General features: G+C 40.1%; 2 protein-coding genes across 2 annotated transcripts; both read left to right on the top strand.

Moving 5' to 3' along the window:
* Positions 1 to 472: 472 nt before the first annotated feature.
* On the top strand, positions 473 to 2,117 carry LOC310963292 (tripartite motif-containing protein 16-like; the record flags this gene model as incomplete). Its single annotated transcript, XM_083936034.1, has 1 exon — positions 473 to 2,117. The coding sequence occupies one exon, from the start codon at positions 473 to 475 to the stop codon at positions 2,075 to 2,077; it is 1,605 nt and encodes a 534-aa protein (XP_083792160.1). The 3' UTR covers positions 2,078 to 2,117.
* Positions 2,118 to 7,401: 5,284 nt separating this feature from the next.
* hhla2b.2 (HERV-H LTR-associating 2b, tandem duplicate 2) lies at positions 7,402 to 19,132 on the top strand. The gene is made up of 11 exons (XM_083936033.1): positions 7,402 to 7,576; positions 9,264 to 9,581; positions 9,934 to 10,194; positions 10,276 to 10,572; positions 13,097 to 13,189; positions 13,815 to 14,132; positions 16,439 to 16,696; positions 16,797 to 17,093; positions 17,817 to 17,926; positions 18,013 to 18,071; positions 18,625 to 19,132. The coding sequence occupies exons 1-11, from the start codon at positions 7,510 to 7,512 to the stop codon at positions 18,728 to 18,730; spliced, it is 2,184 nt and encodes a 727-aa protein (XP_083792159.1). The 5' UTR covers positions 7,402 to 7,509; the 3' UTR covers positions 18,731 to 19,132.
* Positions 19,133 to 19,510: the final 378 nt, after the last annotated feature.

Below are 19,510 nucleotides of genomic sequence, written 5' to 3'. Positions count from 1 at the left end.
GCTGCTGAAGTGGACTTTTAAAAACACACTAAAGGTGAACAGGATTTAGAGATATCATCATGAAACTTCCCCACTTCATTACTCACATTAACACTGTCATTTTTTATATTACAACTTCTCTGAAATGTTTAAATACAGAAATGAGGCATTATCCAATGTTAACTTTTGGTGAATTTAGGAAATCTACAGACACAAACAGACAAAGTGAAGTCAAAGAAGTGTTTTCTTTACACCAGTCTGAAAGAAGACTTGTTTTTAGAAAATTAGTTCCAAATCTCAAAATTGATGAGTGCCAGAGACAAAAACGTTTTCCCCTTTAAGAGAAAACCAGCATGTGATAGAGGAGGAGCTGAAGAGCCCCTTTCAGTGAAGAGCTGCAAATAAACAGGAAACAAAAGGCGTTGTGTTCTGTATCAGAGGAGCACAGACGTCTGTTTCTTCCCAAATATACTCTCACGCACCACAAAGTGAAATGGCGCAACAAGTAGTTCAGCAGGAACGGAAAAAATTCTCTTGTTCCATCTGTCTGGATCTCCCAAAGGATCCGGTGACTCTCCCCTGTGGACACAGCTACTGCATGAGCTGTATGAAAAGCTACTGGGACAAAGATGACGTAACCCACAGCTGCCCTCAGTGCAGGCAGAGCTTCACACCGAGGCCTGCCCTGCTGAAAAACACCATGTTGGCAGATTTAGTGGAGGAACTGAAAAAGACTGGACTCCAGGCTGCTCCTGATGATCACTGCTATGCTGGACCTGAGGATGTGCCCTGTGATTTCTGCACCGGGAAGAAACTGAAAGCTCTCAAGTCCTGTGTGCAATGTCTGGTCTCTTTCTGTGAGAAACACCTGCAGCCTCATTATGAAGCAGCTCCTTTAAAGAAACACAAGCTGGAGGACGTCTCCAAGAAGCTGCAGGAGAACATCTGCTCTCGTCACGATGAGGTGATGCAGATGTTCTGCCGTACTGATCAGCGGTGCATCTGCTACCTCTGCCCTGTGGACGAACACAAAGGCCACGACACAGTCTCAGCTGCAGCAGAGAGGAGGGAAAGGCAGAGGAAGCTCGAGGGGAGTCGGCTAAACATCCAGCAGAGGATCCATGACAGAGAGAAAGACGTGAAGATGCTTCAACAGGAGATGGACACAATCAATGGCTCTGCTGATAAAGCAGCGGAGGACAGTGAGAAGATCTTGTCTGAGGTGATCCGCCTCATGGAGAAAAGAAGCTCTGATGTGAAGCAGCAGGTCAGATCCCGGCAGGAAACTTTAGTGAGACCAGTGAAAGAGCTTCAGGAGAAGCTGGAGCAGGAGATCACTGAGCTGAAGAGGAAAGACGCTGAGCTGGAGCAGTTCTCAGACACAGAGGATCACACCCAGTTTCTACACAGCTACACCCCAGCGCCACCACTCGGTGAATACACAAAGATACCTTGCGCCAACACGCGTGCTCTGTGGTTCTTTGACGATGTGACGGCGGCTGTGTCAGGCCTTGGAGATAAAATACAGGACGCTCTGGACGAGAGGACCAGATCTGAATTCCTAAAATATTCACGTGAAATTACACTGGACTCAAACACAGCACACAAATATCTGTCATTATCTGAGGGGAACAGAAAAGCAACACGAATGACGTATGAACAGTCTTATTTGTCTTGTTCCACAGACAGATTCACTAAAGAGTATCAGGTCCTGAGTAGAGAGAGTCTGGCTGGACGATGTTACTGGGAGGTGGAGTGGAGAGGGGGAGTTTCTGTAGCAGTAGCATACAAGAATATTAGCAGAGACGGAAGCTCTAACGAACATATATTTGGACAAAATTCCAAATCTTGGGTGTTAGATTGTTATACGGGCAGTTATTACTTTAGAGACAAAGATGTCAGAACTCCCATCTCAGGTCCTGTGTCCTCCAGAGTAGGAGTGTACCTGGATCACAGCACAGGTGTTCTGTCCTTCTACAGCGTCTCTGACACCATGACTCTCCTCCACAGAGTCCAGACCAGGTTCACTCAGCCAGTACACGCTGGACTAGGGTTTTTAAATACGGAGGGCAGTGCTGAGCTCTGCAAACTCAAATAGATTAGTAGAAGTCATTAAAAGCAGTGGTTTATGGAGTTATAGGTGCACATTACTACAGAAGAATAAGAATGGAAATACAAAGATGATTAAATAAAAACACAAATAGGCCCAAATAATTATAAAAATTTTAGAAATATAAAGAGAAATAAATTAAATTAATTAGTAGGTAAATACAAAAAAGGGAATATAAAAAGGCATAAAGGCAAAAGCAAATACAATAGAGAAAAGAACAAGGAAAAATAAAGGGATAAAATAAACTAAAAAACTCTGCAAGAGATTTTAACTGATGGCTTGACTTTTAAACGTTCTGAAACCTGGTGCACATCTCCATGCTAAGGCCAAAAGTGGTAAAAGCAGAAGTTGGCTGGTAGTGGTAGTAGTAGTAGTAGTAGTAGTAGTAGCAGTAGTAGTAGTAGTAGCAGTAGTAGTAGTAGTAGTAGTATTAGTAGTAGTAAAAAAGGCTGTGGTAGTTCATGATAGACCAGAGGTGTCCCATCCTGCTCATGGAGAGCTACTGTCCTGCATGTTTTAGGTTTCTCTCTGCTCCAACACACCTGAGTCTAATGCTCTGCTTGTTATCAAGCAGCTGAAGCTTGATAACGTGCAGAGCATTAGGTTAGACAGCATTAGATAGACTAACAGTTAAGAAATCTGTCCAGATGTAGCAGCATTTGTGGCATCACCAACAATACTCTCTTGGCAGAATCCAAAAGTTGTATTGAAAAACCTTATTCACTGTGAATGACAGAAGACTTTACTGGAGATGATGACTTTAATGTTTACATCAGCCTGATGCAATATAAAGTCCAAGCAAAAATACAAAGGGCCAATCAGAGATCTATTGGAAATGTCAACTTACTTGTCTTCTGTCTTCTTCAGCAACTGTTAAGTAATTTGGTCACTGTCTCCATCAATCAAAGTCACCTGAAGAAGTTGATATAATTTTAATGTTTGTGGGGTCAAATATGTGAGAACCAGAGCAGGTTAAAAACCTGGCTGTGTGCTGTAATCCCAACAGTTTCTTCTCTCAGTTTGTATTTGAGCTCAATGGGCAGCTGATTGGCACTCCTGTGGCTTGGAGGCTCACAGGGTCAGATGTGTGCGCCTGTCTAATCCCATAGTAACATCTTTGTGACCAGAACATATTTTCCTATGCTTTCAACTTACAGTAAAGTGATGTAAGCCGAGTGAAAATTGTGGGAGATAGAGCAAGTTGTAGAGATTTTTTCCTGAATATTTTACAGCTCCTCCACACTCTAGCTGTGATGTGACACACTCTAGATCTTAACATCCACCACATACACAATAGAACAAATTGCATTATGCAAAAAAATATGCACAGCAAATACAGTGCTTATAGAAAGTTATACCATTTTGAAATAGTCACTTTTTTTGTTTTACAGCCTGAAATGATAATACTTAAAGAAATATATTTTCCAGCGTGATTTATACATTTTGCCTTACAACATTCAAGTGAAATAGTTTTTTTCAAATTTTCTGAAAATTAATAAAAAATTTAAATCTAGGGGTTGTAAAAGTCAGCCACCAGTCTTTTTGGATGTATCTCTACCAGCTTTGAGCACCTAGATTTGGAAATATTTCCCCATCCTTCCTGCAGAACTGTTGGAGTTAAGTCAAATTCTGGGGTGAGTGGTGATGGACTGCACTCTTCAAGTCCATCCACAGATGTTCTGTAAGATTCAGGTCAGGGCTCTGACTGGGCCACTCTAGGACATTCATCTTCCTGTCCTTTAGCCACTGTGTTGTTTTTATGGAGTTGTGTTTTGGGTTGTATTCAGGCAGGAAGGTGAAACCACCTGCCCATTTTCAAGTGTCTCACAGAGGTTTGCAGGTTTACCTCAAGAATGTGGGTGCACATCCATTTTCCCTTCAGTCCTGACTAATTGCCCAGTCCCCACTGAAGAGAAACAAGCTTACAACATACTGCCACCACCATGCTTCACTGTAGGTATGGTGTGTTTTGGGTGGTGTTTGGTTTCTGCCAAACATAGAGCTTAGAGTTCAGCCCAAAAAGTTCAGTTCTGGTCTCATCTGACCATAAAAACCTTTATCCGCACAGCATCAGAATTTTCAGCATGTTTTTTTGTATACTCTTAAATGAGACTCAGTGTGACATTTATTTCAGAAGAGGCTTCTTTCCCTCCACCTCCCAAACATGTGGAACTCGTGAAATTGTTGTCACATGCACAGATCGACCAAACTCTGCCATTAAGACTTTTCTTAATTCTTAGTTACAAGCCTTAATGGCAGGAAATAAAGAAAATAAAATGCTTATTATTCTTTTATATTTTTCTTTACATTCCCACACTTATTTGTCTTCATATTGCCACAATTATTTTATTAGTTATTTATTCCTCTTTTCATTTCCACATTTATTTTCTTCCAGATTTTTTTCCTTTTTATGGCACTCCTATGACTCCACAGTGGCTCCCAACCTTGTGTCTTTCGGTACTTTGATTGATTATTGAATAGACTAACTAAGTGACATATTTTCTGGATATTCCATATTATAGTCAATGCCTAACAAAAACAGAATACAGAACAACTGAAAAAAGGTACATTTAACCCAAATAATGAACACAGTAAGTGCTAACGTCCTGTGAATAATGCATCAGAGATGAGTTCACCTATTATTTCTGTCAACTTTTAATTATATTATCTGTTATGACTTATTTTTTATCAGTATAATCCAGTGTTTTCATCTCCTTGACTCTTGTTTTCACTGTGTTTTTAAAGCAGAACAAAGTGTAATATCTATTTTCAGTTTTAGTTGACTGTAATAACCCTTAAGTGACATTTCTCTGCATGTAAACTTTAACCGCATTGATGCATTTGTAGGTTGTTGTCTCCTTTATCTTGTCTTTGGTTCTCACCACTTTGTAAATGTGTGAAGAAATATTATACCTGTATTTGTTTTTCATCTGTGATTGTCTTCATCATAATCAATTAATTTTCCCTTGATTAATTCTATTGTATGATAAATAAACAAACATGAACAAAGTATTTGTAAAGTACTGTCTCCTCACAGCAAGAGGGTTCCTGGTTTGAATCCCGGCTGGGGCCCTTCTGTGTGGAGTTTGCATGTTCTCCCCGTGTCTGCATGAGTTTTCCCCGAGTTCTTCCTCCCACAGTCCAAAGACGTGCAGGTGTTAGGTTAATTGATGACTCTAAAATTGCCCGTAGGTGTGAATGTTTGTCTGTCTCTGTTTGTCTCTATGTGTCCTATGATAGACTGGCGTCCTGTCCAGGGTGGACCCCGCCTCACACCCGATGTCAGCTGGGATCGGCTCCAGTCCCCCCACGACCCCGATAGGGAGCAGCGGTTGAAGACGGATGGATGGAATTTAGTGCACATTTTTTAATGGTAAAGATAATGAGTGAATACAAGAGACAGTGAATACTATATATAAATAAGATATTTACTAATAAGATGTTAACTGAGGTAATAATGGATTTATTACGTCAGTAAACATTTTCTTAATGGGTTTATGGTCTCAATCTCTAGTTTCAAGTTTTCTTCAATACAGCATGATGTTCATTTAGTCAATTATGGTCCCATTTAGAGTCAAATAGACCATAAAGCAGGGTATGCTTTAGGGCGGGGCTACCTTGTGATTGACAGGTCGCCGTGCTAGCAACAAGATAGAGGTTTAGCAAATAACCGTCAACTTGTTTTAGTGTTTTGTCTGTATAAGTTGATTGGCACACTGTGATCGTCTCAAACTGTCTTGATCAGGGTTCGGTTGCAGCTTTCTGACAAAGCTAACGTTAGGTAGCTAAGACCCTTCATCCCAGATCCGTGCCACTCCCATCTTCCCTGCAACAAGCTGCAACTCCCCTCACCTGAGATTCCCCCGAGATACCTTCATTGTTTGTTTTGGTGTTTTTATTGAGATGTGTTGACACTAAGAAAAATATGGAACATCAACAGACTGTCAGACTGGTATATATTCACTAAATCCAAAACGGAAGGCACTGAGCCAAAAACACAGAACAAAAGGTCGCTCCGAACAGGAGGAAAAACAATTATCAAAGTTATAAGATAAAGCACAAAAACAAAGTCGCTCCAACCAGGAGGAAAAACAATTCACATAGTAGCAGATTAAACACAAAAACAAAGTCGCTCCGACCAAGAGGAAAAACAGGGTGAACAAAAAGGCATTCAAAAAAACAAAATCAATTTTAACAGGAACACACAGGGAATACAAAAACCTGAACGAGGATTCTTGGATCTCAAGACATGAACAAGGCTATGGAAACAGGCTGGAAACATTCGGCATAACGGACGAAATATTCTGGCAACGAGACAGGGAAAGACACAGACTATGTACACATGAAGGGAGGGGAACACAGGTGGAAACAATCAATGATCAGGGGAAGACGTCAGACTGGTGATACAAGAGGAAAGGCAAGTGACCTGGAACGAGGGGAGAGTTACATTTCAAAATAAAACAGGAAATTCACAAGACAAAAACAGACAGTCTCCTCACTCCAGCTGCTACAGCTGCTACCGTTGCAACCGTTGCGGTTGCAGTAGTAGTGTTCTTCTTCACTGGGGGTGGTATTCAAAAAAAATCCCAAATTACTCGTCTGCTGCTGCCATGGATGTATTAAGCTTCAAAATAATTAAATTACAATCCAAAACACACATAATAGCCTACGTGTGTCAAAATAATTTCCCAAAATATTCATAAGGAATTTAATAAAATATTTTTAACACATTTTTGAAAAATCTCCCTCTCGCCACCGATACTTTATTGATTTTCAATCAAGACTCCAGTGCTGTGGCCTCTAAATTAATAATGCAGAGAAACCCTGTTCTGTGTAGCATATAGTGAGTATCTGACCGTTGGTTATCAAGTAAAATATCTTCTTTACCTTCCACTACACGGATGAAATTTTTGCAAATTCCTCATTTGCCTGTTTATATTTTAAATTATAAAAATGCAAAGTTTAGTTTAGCTATAAATATGAAAATGAGTTTGCTGAGCAGGAAGAGACGTGCAATTTAAAAAACAATAAATAAACAGAGTCCTCTGTTCATCGTAGTTAAAACAAGTAAACTAGTTAAATAAATATGATAACTAATCTGCTGCATTTATATAAGCAAAGTACATTTTCCTTCAGCAGGTTGTGGACCTCTGAGTTACTATGTTACAACAATGACCCTGTGTAATCTTTAATACATTTGATTTGCATTGAATCAAAATGTTAACCACACACACCCACCTCTCTATCATGCTCCGGATTATTCCATCTTCTAAAATTAGCCACCGCCTCAGATGGTCAGCTGTTCGGATCAAGTCAAAGTGGTTTGACAGGTTTGCAGGCGCTTGTGCCACTATCACACTGCATTTACATTCTTTTCTTCTCAGTACACGATAGAAACAACAGCAAGATTTTTCCGGAGGATGGCTGTGGGCATGTGGGCCGTGATTTTTGTTGTCTTGACCTCGGGGTGGCATTTGAACACAGCAGGTGAGTGAGGCGTTCAAAGACAACTTATTCCAGTCTAGACTTTTTTTTTAGATATTGCCTGATAAAACTTTATATGTCGATGATTGATTTTGTGACCGTATTGTCTGATCTGAGGCTGCATGTTTTGGTCACTCGGGTGAAGAGAGGTGTCAACCCGATCACCAACCAAGACTATGGACAGACCTGGTAAGCCCAAACAGGTAGTTTGGAGGCCCCCCGTCCGAAAGGTCTTCAACTCGCACCTTTTCTGGCATCTCTGTTGGGATGGATGAGGACATTGAACCCGAGTGGGCAATGTTTAAATCTCCCATTTCCAAAGCTGCAGCCTCATTATCTTAGGTGCCTCAAGAGGCGGTAACCCCCGAACACCGTGGTGGACACCGGTGGTCAGGGAAGATGTCCAACTGAAGAAGGAGTCTTTCTCTGGAGGCGGTTGCAAGGAACCAACTGCCTTGTCAGAGGCAAAGCAGCGGGTGTGGGAGAAGGTTGGAAAAATCATGGAGAAGGACTTTTGGTCGGCTCCAAGGTGCTTCTGGAAAACCGTTTGGCACCTCAGAAGGGGGAAATGGGGAACCGTCCAAGCTCTTTACAGTAAGGACGGGACACTATTGATTATGACTGGGAAGGTAATGGGGTGGTGGAAGGAGAACTTTGAAGAACTCCTGAATCGGACTGCAATGCCCTCTATTGTAGAGGCAGAGCTGTGCCAATTACAGGGGTATCACACTACTCAGCCTAACTCATAAAGTGTACTCAAAGGTGCTGGAAAGAAGGGTTCGGCCAATAGTTGAACCTCAGACTGAAGAGGAACAATGCCGATTCAGTCCTGGTTGTGGAACAACGGACCGAACAGCTCTTCACTCAAGGATACTGGGGGAGTATACCCATCTGGTCAGGTGTTTTGTGGCTCTGGAGAAGGCATATTGGTCAGTGACCTTCAGAACTCACTTGATCGGTTCGCAGCAGAGTGTGATGAGAATAAGCACCTCTGAATCTGAGACAATGGCTCAAAGTAGGAAACCAGTGGATCACTCTGTTAGATTGAAAGCTTTGCCTTCTGGCTCAGCTGTCTTTTTGTCACAACAAAGGAGCACATCAACCAGCTCTGACTAGGGGATCCTGATGTGTTCCCAGGCCAGTGTAGTGATATAATCTTTTCACCTTGTCCTGGGTCTTCCCCGAAGCCTAAGTCTTCTACTGGACGTGCCTGGAACACCTCCCTAGGGAGGCGCCCAGGGGGCATCCTTACCAGATGCTCAAACTACCTCAACTGGCACAGAACATAACTGAAACCATGTACAAAGACACAACTAGAGATACATATGTGTAATATGAGTGGATTAACCCTTTAACTGAAGGACAGCAAGAAAATGTCTCAGGTTTTAAAAACCAACTATGTACGCTCATAACCAGGGTCATGCTTGAGCTGAGTGGCTAAGTCCAGTACAGTTTATAACAATAAATCTGTTGTGAAGTATAAAGAAGACTAAGAACTTGAAGTTCTGAAATTTTAATTGGAATCTTGCAGAACCTACCAGAACACATTCCTACACACGCACTTACTCACACCTGATGAATGCTTTCGTTTTTGTTTCCTTCCTGAAAATCAAAATGCATCATCTTAAAGAGACTCCCGTTTCTCTGAACTGAACCTAAAAGGACGTCTCTTTGCCTGATGTTTTTACAGATGCTGTGGACTGTGTTTTAACAGAGAGCTGCGTCTTACCGTGCAGTTTTCCTGCTGGTGATGAAGTGGTGATTCACTGGATTCAGGTGACAGCGGAAAACGCTACGGCCCACTCTTACTACAGCAACCAAGACCAATTTGCGCGCCAGGACGAGCGCTTCCGATGCAGGACGTCACTGCCTCTGAAGGACCAGATCTCCAGAGGAAACGCCTCACTCCTGCTGACAGGCGTGAAGATTCAGGACCAGGGCAGATACAAGTGCTACGCCAGCACCATCACTGGCAACAAGGAGGCATTCATCAACCTATATGTGGACGGTATGAGAAACACATTGTGAATATAGAAAAAAAAAATAATATAGAACTACTGTTTGCTTCTGTTGTATGCATTTATAAATTCCATTCCAACTTCAAACTGAACTCTACAGAATTTGGGAAACAGCAAATTAAACACCAGTTGACAACTGGTCAACTAATTAGAATTTAACCAAGGCTACTAACACAACAAATGCAACATACAACTGATCTCACAAAGAAGAAACAAAGGGGAGACATAGTTCTTAGAAAGATGCAGTAGAACTGTTTGATTGGCAGGACAATCAAGACACAAAAGTCTCCCGCATCACTTCAAATCCACGTTCCTATAAAGTGAATCCTCTTTTTCTTGCAGCTCCGGTGCGTAAAGTCGACATTCAACAGGTAGGAAACTGGATCACCTGCATTTCAAAGGGGGTCTACCCTTGGCCTGATGTGACCTGGACCACCGACCCTTCATCCGACATGATCCTCCAGGACAAAATCACAGTCCATCAGAATGAACAGCAGCTCTACAACATCAGCAGCTCTGTGATGGTCCCAGTTACTGATGTGAACTACATCTGCACCGTCAGCACTCGCAGAAACAAGAGGAGAGCCACTTTGTTTAAACCAAGTAAGAATATTTGGGACCAGATTCTGATCAGAAAAAACAGATATTTCATCTCTTCTTTTCATTTGTGTTAAATCACTTCAGCATCCATCAGTGGTTCCAGCACCGAAACAACAATCCCCTGCACGTCCTCAAACGCTTCCCCAACGGGCTTCATCTGGAGGTTCAACCACTATCAGATCATCCTGAACCAGATGGGAGCAGACGTCCCCTACACAGTCTCAGAGCAGTGGAGGCAGCAGGTGAAGAGTTTGTCTGAGTCAGGCAGCCTCACGCTACAAGACTTATCTTCAAATCAAGAGGGGATGTACACGTGTGAACTCAGTGGTGCTGAGGAGACGTACGTCACAAACACCTTTCTGATGATAGAGGATAGTCAAGGTGAGGTAGCTGTGAGCTTTCACTTTATCTGAACTGCTATCATCTGTAGTGCCTGGTTCAATACACACCAAAGTATTTATACTTTCACGCTTTAGTAAGGCACGTTGATGCTACAGTAGTTACAGTTGCAGTAGTGGCTGCACTTGTGGATGTTTGTTTGGTAAAAAGATGAATTAACTGAATATGTTTCTGTTTCAGACCCTCCTAATACTGCAGCCATTGCAGCTGGAGTTGTGGTTGGAGTTATAGTTCTAATTTTGGTTATAATATTTTTGGTGATTCTCTACTACTTCTGTACTTAGTCTCTAAAGTCTTAGAGCCTAAAAAGGTACATTTAATAATTATACTTCTGCTTCTACTTATTGATTTATGTTGTGTGTGTAGTTTGAACTAATGTTAATGTATTTTGGACTCCGACAGAAACAAGTCATGATAAGGACAGAACAATCACATCAGATGTAACACCTTTAAAGTAAGTATTCTGTATAATCTGTAACAACAACATCAGTGCTGCACTAAAGGTCAAGTTAACTTTACTTTTGCACCCATCATTCTGCAGTGTCTAATCAATTTAATTAATAATCCATTGGACCATTCTCCTAGCTCACTGGATTCTTTTAAATCTCTTCTTATAACCTTTGTCTTTGTGAAAGATTTTGAAAATGTTTAATATGTTTTTATTTGTTCCTCCAAACCTTTTTTTTCTTCTTTTGAGACTTCTGTCTGTTTGATCAGACCAACTAAGTGACATATTTTCTGGATATTTCACATTGTAGTCAATGCATGCCAATAACAGAATACAGAACAACTGAAAAAACAGTACAATTAACCCAAATAATGAACACTATGAGTGTTTGTGCAAAACTTCCTGTGAATAATGCATCAGAGATGAGTTCACCTGTTATTTCTGTCAACTTTTAATTATTAAGTGACCAGTATTAATTCTTATGTTTTATCAGTATAATCCAGTGTTTTCATCTCCCTGACTGACTTGTTTTAACGGTGTGTTTAATGCAGAACAAAGTCTTTAGTGTCTAGTCTCAGTTTTAGTTGACTGTAATAACCCTGAACTGACATTTCTCTGCATGTAAACTTCTCTAGATGTTTGATGAATATTTGCATTGATGCATTTGTAGGTTGTTGTCTCCTTTATCTTGTATTTGGTTCTCACCGTTCAGTACATTTGTGAAGAAATATTCTACCTGTATTTCTTTTTCATCTGGGATTGTCTTCATCATAAATAAATGAATTATTCTGAGATGATGACATGATGAATAAACAAACATGAACAAAGTGTGTGCACGCCTCAGTTGTGTGTGTTCCTGTCACATTCTGCAGCCACACTCCCACCTCTCTGTATCTGAACCCATTCAGCGTTATTCTTTACCCGTCCACCAGATGTCCTCAGAACCTGCTTCCCAGATCCTGCCACTCCCATCTGCCCTGCAATCACCGGAGATAACCCCGAGCTATGTTCATTGTTTGTTTTGGTCTTCTTAATAAAATTGGTTGACACTAAGAAAATTATAATACTGTATATCAACAGACTCATCACTTGAATCCCAAACTGGGACAATCCCCTTAGAAATGAAATAATGGTAGATTTGCTCTTTGCGCCCATTGAAACTCAAGTCTTGGGTGTTGTTAATCTCTAGAGAGATTTCCAGAGTGCAAGTAAAGTGACTAATCAAAAGTCCCTTTGGTTAACAGATAAAGTCATCAGTTAGTAATGCAACAAGTCCAATCATAGCCATTGTGGGTGGAGGTTAGATGGAAATGACTCAAGATAAAGAAGATAAAGAAAATCTTTAACAGTGCATCATATACAGTAAAGAGTAACTGGCCGCTGGTTATGAATGAAAATTGCTTTCAGATTTTGTTGTGTGTTCAGATTTCTTTTTTATGGCACTTCTGTGACTCCATAATCCGCAGAATGGAAGAGCATTTCACTCATACATACCTACACCAACTGAAACTAAAAGTGACCTCCATGAGCCTATAATAGTAATCATTTAATAATAATTTCCTACACTGACTGGACATTTAGAAATTTCCCATGTGAGGAAAAGCACTGTTTTCTAACAGTCCCTCTGTCCTGTGACTTCCAATATACTCTAAAAAAACAACAGGAAATCCACAGGATTCCACTGTTAGTTCTAGTTAAAATAGGTAAACTTGTAAAATAAATCTGAGAGAAAACTTCTTGCATTCCTTTCCCTCAGCAGGCTCTGGGCCTCTCAGATAATGTTACAGCAATGCTCCTTGTGTAATCTTTAATTTTGAAACTTGACCTTTATCCTCTGATACGGAGAGAAAGACACACACACACACACACACACACACACACACACACACACACACACACACACACACACACACACACACACACACACACACACACACAGTATTCTAAAGTTAGCCACAGGCTCAGACGGTCAGCTGCTCAGATACAGTCAAACTGGTTTGACAGGTTTGAAGGAATGTAACACCGCATTTACATTCCTTCATTCTCAGTTCACGACAGAAAGGACGGCGGGATTTACAAGGAGGATGGCTGTGGGCATGTGGGTCGTGTTTTTTGTGGTCTTATTCTCTACATGGACTTTGAACACAACGGGTGAGTGAGGTGTTTAAAGACCACCTAATCTTATTCCAGTTTAGACTTTTTTTTGTTTTTTTTCAGATATCGTCTGATAAAACTGTAGCTGCCAACTCAATACATTGGAGGAGAATTCAGTTTCATTTGTGCCACTTTAAACTTTAAATAATGAAATTGAATGAAATATCAAGTGCTGTTGAGTTTCACTGTTTTAAAAACAGGATTACCTTCGGCTGGACTGTGTGGAGGAAGAAAGTTCAGAGATACATATATAACAGCAAGGACGGACAGCAAGGAAATGCTTCAGGTTTTAAAAACTACCATAAAACCTATGATTGCTCATAAAACCTAGTATTTCTCATTACCAGGGTCATGCTTTGGCCAAGTGGTAAAGTCCAGTAAAGTTTATAACAGTGGAATAAATCTGTTGTAAAGTAGAAAGAAGATTAAGAGCTTGATGTGAGTTTTACCTGGAATGTTGCAGAACCTACCAGAACACATTCCTACACACGCACTTACTCACACCTGATGAATGCTTTCGTTTTTGTTTCCTTCCTGAAAATCAAAATGCATCATCTTAAAGAGACTCCCGTTTCCCTGAACTGAACCTTAATGGACATCTCTTTGCCTGATGTTTTTACAGATGCTGTGGACTGTGTTTTAACAGAGAGCTGCGTCTTGCCGTGTAGTTTTCCTGCTGGTGATGAAGTGTTGATTCACTGGATTCAGGTGACAGCGGACAGCGCGCTGGCCCACTCTTACTACCGCAACCAAGACCAGTTAGGACGCCAGGACGAGCGCTTCACAGGTAGAACGTCACTGCCTCCAAAGGAGCAGATCGCCAGAGGAAACGCCTCACTCCTGCTGTCAGGCGTGAAGATTCAGGACCAGGGCAGATACAAGTGCTACACCAGCACCATCACTGGCAGCAAGGAGGCATTCATCAACCTATATGTGGACGGTATGAGAAACACAAACGCAAATATAGAACTGCTGTTTGTTTCTGTTGTATGCATTTATACATTCCTAAAGAACAGTTAAACGTTACATTAAAATGTCAACTAACTGTAGATCAATAACTTGCTAACTTAAAACTTCTAGCAGAAGTTTACAGCATTTGAGAAAGAACAGAAATTTTTTCTCATTCAAACTTTTGAGAATGACAAAAAAGTAAGATTGTATGTGCTATTTTATTTAGACAGAAGTTAGAGCAGTGGTTCCTCGACAGAAAAGATGTTTTTTGAACCAATCAACGTGAGTCCTCCTTTGGAGTGTGGTTGGCAGATGAGCTGGGCGCTCTGGACACTGTCATCGTTCGTTGAATTGAACCAGAGCCGGTTAAAAATGGCCCTTTCCATTAAGTAAGCAGTTGACGTCAGTGCTAGCAGTGATATTAGACGCTCAGAGCAAGTGCTTCAGGATTAAGAGCGCCCAACTCTGAGTTAAAAGGCAGGGCTGGGTGGTGGATTGGTCAAATGAACACCGGACATTCATTCATGAGTTTGTGCCCCGTTCATCACTGTAATTAAGTTACAAACTTATTTTAACTCCACTGACTATCTTTTCCTAACCCTAACCAAGTTTTTTGTGAGTTCACAATGTAAACAACATGTTCCCCGTGTTTAAAGCAGCGAACAGGAGCACCATGCTTTTGACACACAGGGCTGCCCAGGACACTGAGCAGCGAAGCCAAAGGGTCCTGACAGAACAGGCGTATGTGACGAGTTGGGATGAAATAGTAGACCACAAGCAGTAGTTGGATATAATACACTTCAGTATGCTAAATTACAAACCTCAGAGATTCAGTTAGAAGCTACAAGAGAGCAGCAGATCCTGAAAACAGAGCTTTCGCTCTACACGAAAGGAAGTTTTCACCTTGCTTACTTTCTCTGTAACATATGAACACACACGGAAGAGTAAAAGTGTTGGTTCTGTGACAGACACTTTACATTTTCCCTTCAGTTCAGTTCTAAAACTACTGAGCTGAGCAGACTTAATTACAGCGGTCATGATGCACCTTTTTTCTTTGTTTTCTGGTGTTGCAGTGGGTTGAGCTCAAAGCGACAGCACAGAAACATCTGTCTGATAGTGTTTCACTCCCACATAGAGGAGACTGATTCATTCAAGGCTTTGGGAACAAGGTCATGCAGTAGATAAAGAAACCTGCACAGTAAACACAGTCTCACAGTTTTGCGAGAAACTTCCTGTGCTGACTGCAAAAACAAAGAATAAGAAAGTGACACTTGAAAGAAAAACTTAGTATAATAATAATCCTTTTAAAAATGTAACTGTAGTTGTCAGACTCTTGGTACCCCCCCCCCCCCATTTGTCCACCACAGTATTTTTTTCTGAATTCATGCATGTGCAAATGAAGTTTACTAAACATTCAGAAAAAATCTTATACATTTTTCTAATGTTTTTTGATTCTTGTTGCAGAAACAAATCAGACCTTTCTGAACATAAAAATGATGTGAGAAATTATGCATTTCTGCTTTATATCGAAGAACGGAGATCATGAGCATGAGCAGTGACAGACACCAAACTAATTACTCCATATAAAGCACATAAACTAATCCTTGAACCCAATATAGAGTAGTTAATTATCTGTGAGAGAAATGGTGACCTGTTACTGACTCTCATTCCGTCTCAAACTTCATGTTTCAGCCTGTAACTTTTCTACCGTAATACTCAAATAAAATATTTTTTTTATGGATGCTGCGGGTCCAGACAAATCTATCCATATAAGCCACGCCCCTTAGTGTCTAGCTCAATCCGCCATTTTTAATTGTGTGCAAAATCGGGTTTCTCGCTACTCTTCCTAGCATTTTACAACAATTATCATCAGAATTGATACAAAATATCTTTTTAAAAAGTGAATTTTTCAGGTTTTTTTCAGGTTTTTGATATTTCATACATATATACCTTAAAATTTTGCTCAAATACTGTGGACGGGGCTTATGTTACAAAACATGTCATATCACCTGAACGCTTGGTGATATTGGAACCACATTTGGTGGACGTGTAGATATGATGTCTGAGAAGACATGACAAACGTGGTGCCATTCGGCCAATATGTGGCGCTGTAGCAACATCATCTGACTATTAAGTATTGGCAGACTGTGCTCTCTGAAATACTTACAATTAAGCTAAAAAGTTTACAGAAAGATGCCGTAGTACTGTTTGTTTAGCAGACCAATCAGACACAAAAGTCCCTTGCATCACTTCAAATACGCATCACTATTAAGTTGAATCCTCTTTTTCTTGCAGCTCCAGTCCGTGAAGTCGACATTCAGCATGTAGGAAACAGGATCACCTGCAGCTCAGAGGGGTTCTACCCTTGGCCTGAGCTCACCTGGACCACCGACCCTCCGTCCAATGTGACCCTACAGAACAAAACCATCCATCCGACAGAACAGCAGCTCTACAACATCAGCAGCTCACTGAAAGTTTTAGATACTGATGTGAACTACATCTGCACCGTCAGCACTCGCAGAAACAATAGGAGAGCTACTTTGTTTAAACCAAGTAAGAATTTCTAAGAAGACTCGTTTAATCTGGAACCAGATTCTGGTCAGAAATACCAGATATTTTATCTCTTCTTTTCTTTTGTGTTAAATCACTTCAGCTTCCATCAATGGTTCCAGCACCGAAACAACAATCCCCTGCACGTCCTCAAACGCTCCACTAACACGCCTCATCTGGAAGTTCAACCAAAGTCAGATCATCCTGAACCAGATGGGAGCAGACGTCCCCTACACAGTCTCAGAGCAGTGGAGGCAGCAGGTGAAGAGTTTGTCTGAGTCAGGCAGCCTCACGCTACAAGACTTATCTTCAAATCAAGAGGGGATGTACACGTGTGAACTCAGTGGTGCTGAGGAGACGTACGTCACAAACACATTTCTGATGATAGAGGACAGTCAAGGTGAGGTAGCTGTGAGCTTTCACTTTATCTGAACTGCTATCATCTGTAGTGTCTGGTTCAATACACACCAAAGTATTTACACTTCCAGTAACTCACTGTGCTGCTGAGGTGCGTCATGAAGTCATGGACCATCAACTCCAGACAGAGTTCCCAGTCCTGCACAACCTGAAAAACACAACACAGACGTTTACATACAGCATTCATTAAAGACAGGAAGTGAGGGTATACTCTCCTTATTCTCATCACTTTACTGTGAGGAAACATGAGAGGCTAGATTGAAAATAAAATAAATAAAACATAAATAAATAAATCTGTATTAAAAAGGTAAACTACGTTAAATAATTCAATGAATAAATAAATAAATCCTAATTTCGTACACAAGTCAAATATATTCAGTTTACTGTCAAAGACAAAAAATATTCACATTTAAGGAGCTGCAATCAAAGAAATTTGACTTATTTTTTTCTTGAAAAAAATACTCAAAAGAATGAATCAGTTATCAAAATAATTGATGAATGAAACAATGTGACAACAAATCAATTAATTGATTCATTTTAGCTGCTCTGACGCACAAATACACAATTTCTTTGGATATCTTATGTCTGATGATGATCAAGTGTCTGTTTATGCAAATACACCTTTCTTTTTGCTACAGTAGTTGTTGCACTTGTGGACATTTGGTTGTTAGAAAGATGAATTAACTGAAGATTTTTTCTGTTTCAGGTTCTCTTCATACTGCAGGAATGTCACCTGGAGCTATAGTTGGAATTATATTGGGACTTATAGTTGGAGGGATTTTGGCTGCAATAGTTTCTGTGGTACTCTGTAAAAGGGTAAATAATAATTATACTTTTGCCTCTACTTATTGATTTATTTAGTGTGTGTAGTTTGTACGAATGTTAATGTCTTTTATACTCAGAAAGGAAAAAGGAATAAAGACCAGAAAAAAACTGAATCAGAAGATGTAACACCTTTAAAGTAAGTATTCTGTATAATCTGTAACAACAACATCAGTGCTGCACTAAAGGTCAAGTTAACTTTACATTTGCACCCATCATTCTGCAGTGTCTAATCAATTTAATGAATAATCCATTAGACCTTTCTCCTAGCTCACTGGCTTCTTTTAAATCTCTTCTTAAAACGTTTTTATCTTTGAAAGCTTTTGGAAATGCTTGATATGTTTATATTCCCACTTATTTATTTATTTATTTTTACTTCATCTGTTCTTATTCTAATTTTTTTTGTAACATTGTTAATGAAAGTGCTCTATAAAATGACTTTAAATGAACTGCATTTTTATAAATCAGCATGTTTTTGAAGATTTATTATCTGGATTAAATGTTTGTTTCTTCATTCAAGTGTCAGGTAGAGACCTCAACATAATACATGATACACACCGTTTAAAAAAACAGAAGTGACTCAATAAAATGAGAATAAAACAAATGTCCTCATGTTTGCTGTGATCTTCTTCCTTCTGCAGAAGAAACCTGTTGTGTTCCAGGACTAAATTCTGTTCAATTTTGTTTTGCAGGCAAAGAAAATCGCCTGAGAAAAGCAGCACAAGCCACAGATGTGATGAAACCACAGACAGGAACAGTGTGACTGAAGTACATGAATTAAGGACTAAACAACACTGAGATGTGTCCACTAAAGTTTCCTGCAGAATCTCAAGAAAGGATTATTTCTCTTTTTGTTGTTCTTCATCAGTGGAAACACGAGAGAACAAGAGTGTCAGTTCTGTGTGTTGGAGGAGTTCAGCAAACATCTTTATCAGAGCTGATAAATGAAGGACATCTTGACCTTTAAACTTTTTATGAGCTATTTTATTTATTTATTTTTGTGGCACATTTTGGTCTGTGAAACACATCATGCTGTTCCTCCTCTACCTCTCGTCCCTGTGCTCCGCACTCACACGGTGAAGAAGAAATTAAAAATATTTCTGTATATATTTGTACCTTCAGATTCAAGCTTTTTTTTAATGTATTGTCTAATAAATGAAAAAAACTCTGTAAATAAAGTGTTAAAAAGGCACACAGACAGATAAAGTGACTGTGGTTTGTCTATAATATAATAATTTAATTTATAAAAAGGATGTTCTTGCCTGTGTTTGGCATTAAATGTGAAAATGACACATATCAAATATGTGAATGAAAAGATGAAGTACAAGTGTAGACCACGTTAACTTACAGTTTTCTGTATACTTGTCATCTTCTTCCAACACTGGACAGCAGGTGGAGTCAGAGAAGAGAGAGAGAGCGAGAGTAGGCGCTGTTATGTGTGCAAAGAAGATGCACAGAAAAGATGAGACTCATAAAACATCCTCAGCATCGTCTGGCAGATGTTAAAGGACCTCAGCCTCCTCAGGAAGAAGAGACTTTTACCCTTTTTGTAGACAGCCTCTGCGTTTCAGGTCCAGT

The sequence above is a fragment of the Echiichthys vipera genome (assembly GCF_963691815.1).
Source record: "Echiichthys vipera genome assembly, chromosome: 21".
Taxonomy (NCBI): domain Eukaryota; kingdom Metazoa; phylum Chordata; class Actinopteri; order Perciformes; family Trachinidae; genus Echiichthys; species Echiichthys vipera.
This window is presented reverse-complemented; position numbering and strand designations above follow the sequence as displayed.

Excerpts from the sequence above, each read along its gene's own strand:
- hhla2b.2 (XM_083936033.1), top strand. The coding sequence starts at position 7,510 with ATGGCTGTGGGCATGTGGGCCGTGATTTTTGTTGTCTTGACCTCGGGG. Across the intron at positions 14,133-16,438 it reads CATCAACCTATATGTGGACG|CTCCAGTCCGTGAAGTCGAC; the intron begins GTATGAGAAACA and ends TTTTTCTTGCAG. Across the intron at positions 17,927-18,012 it reads CTGTGGTACTCTGTAAAAGG|AAAGGAAAAAGGAATAAAGA; the intron begins GTAAATAATAAT and ends TTTTATACTCAG.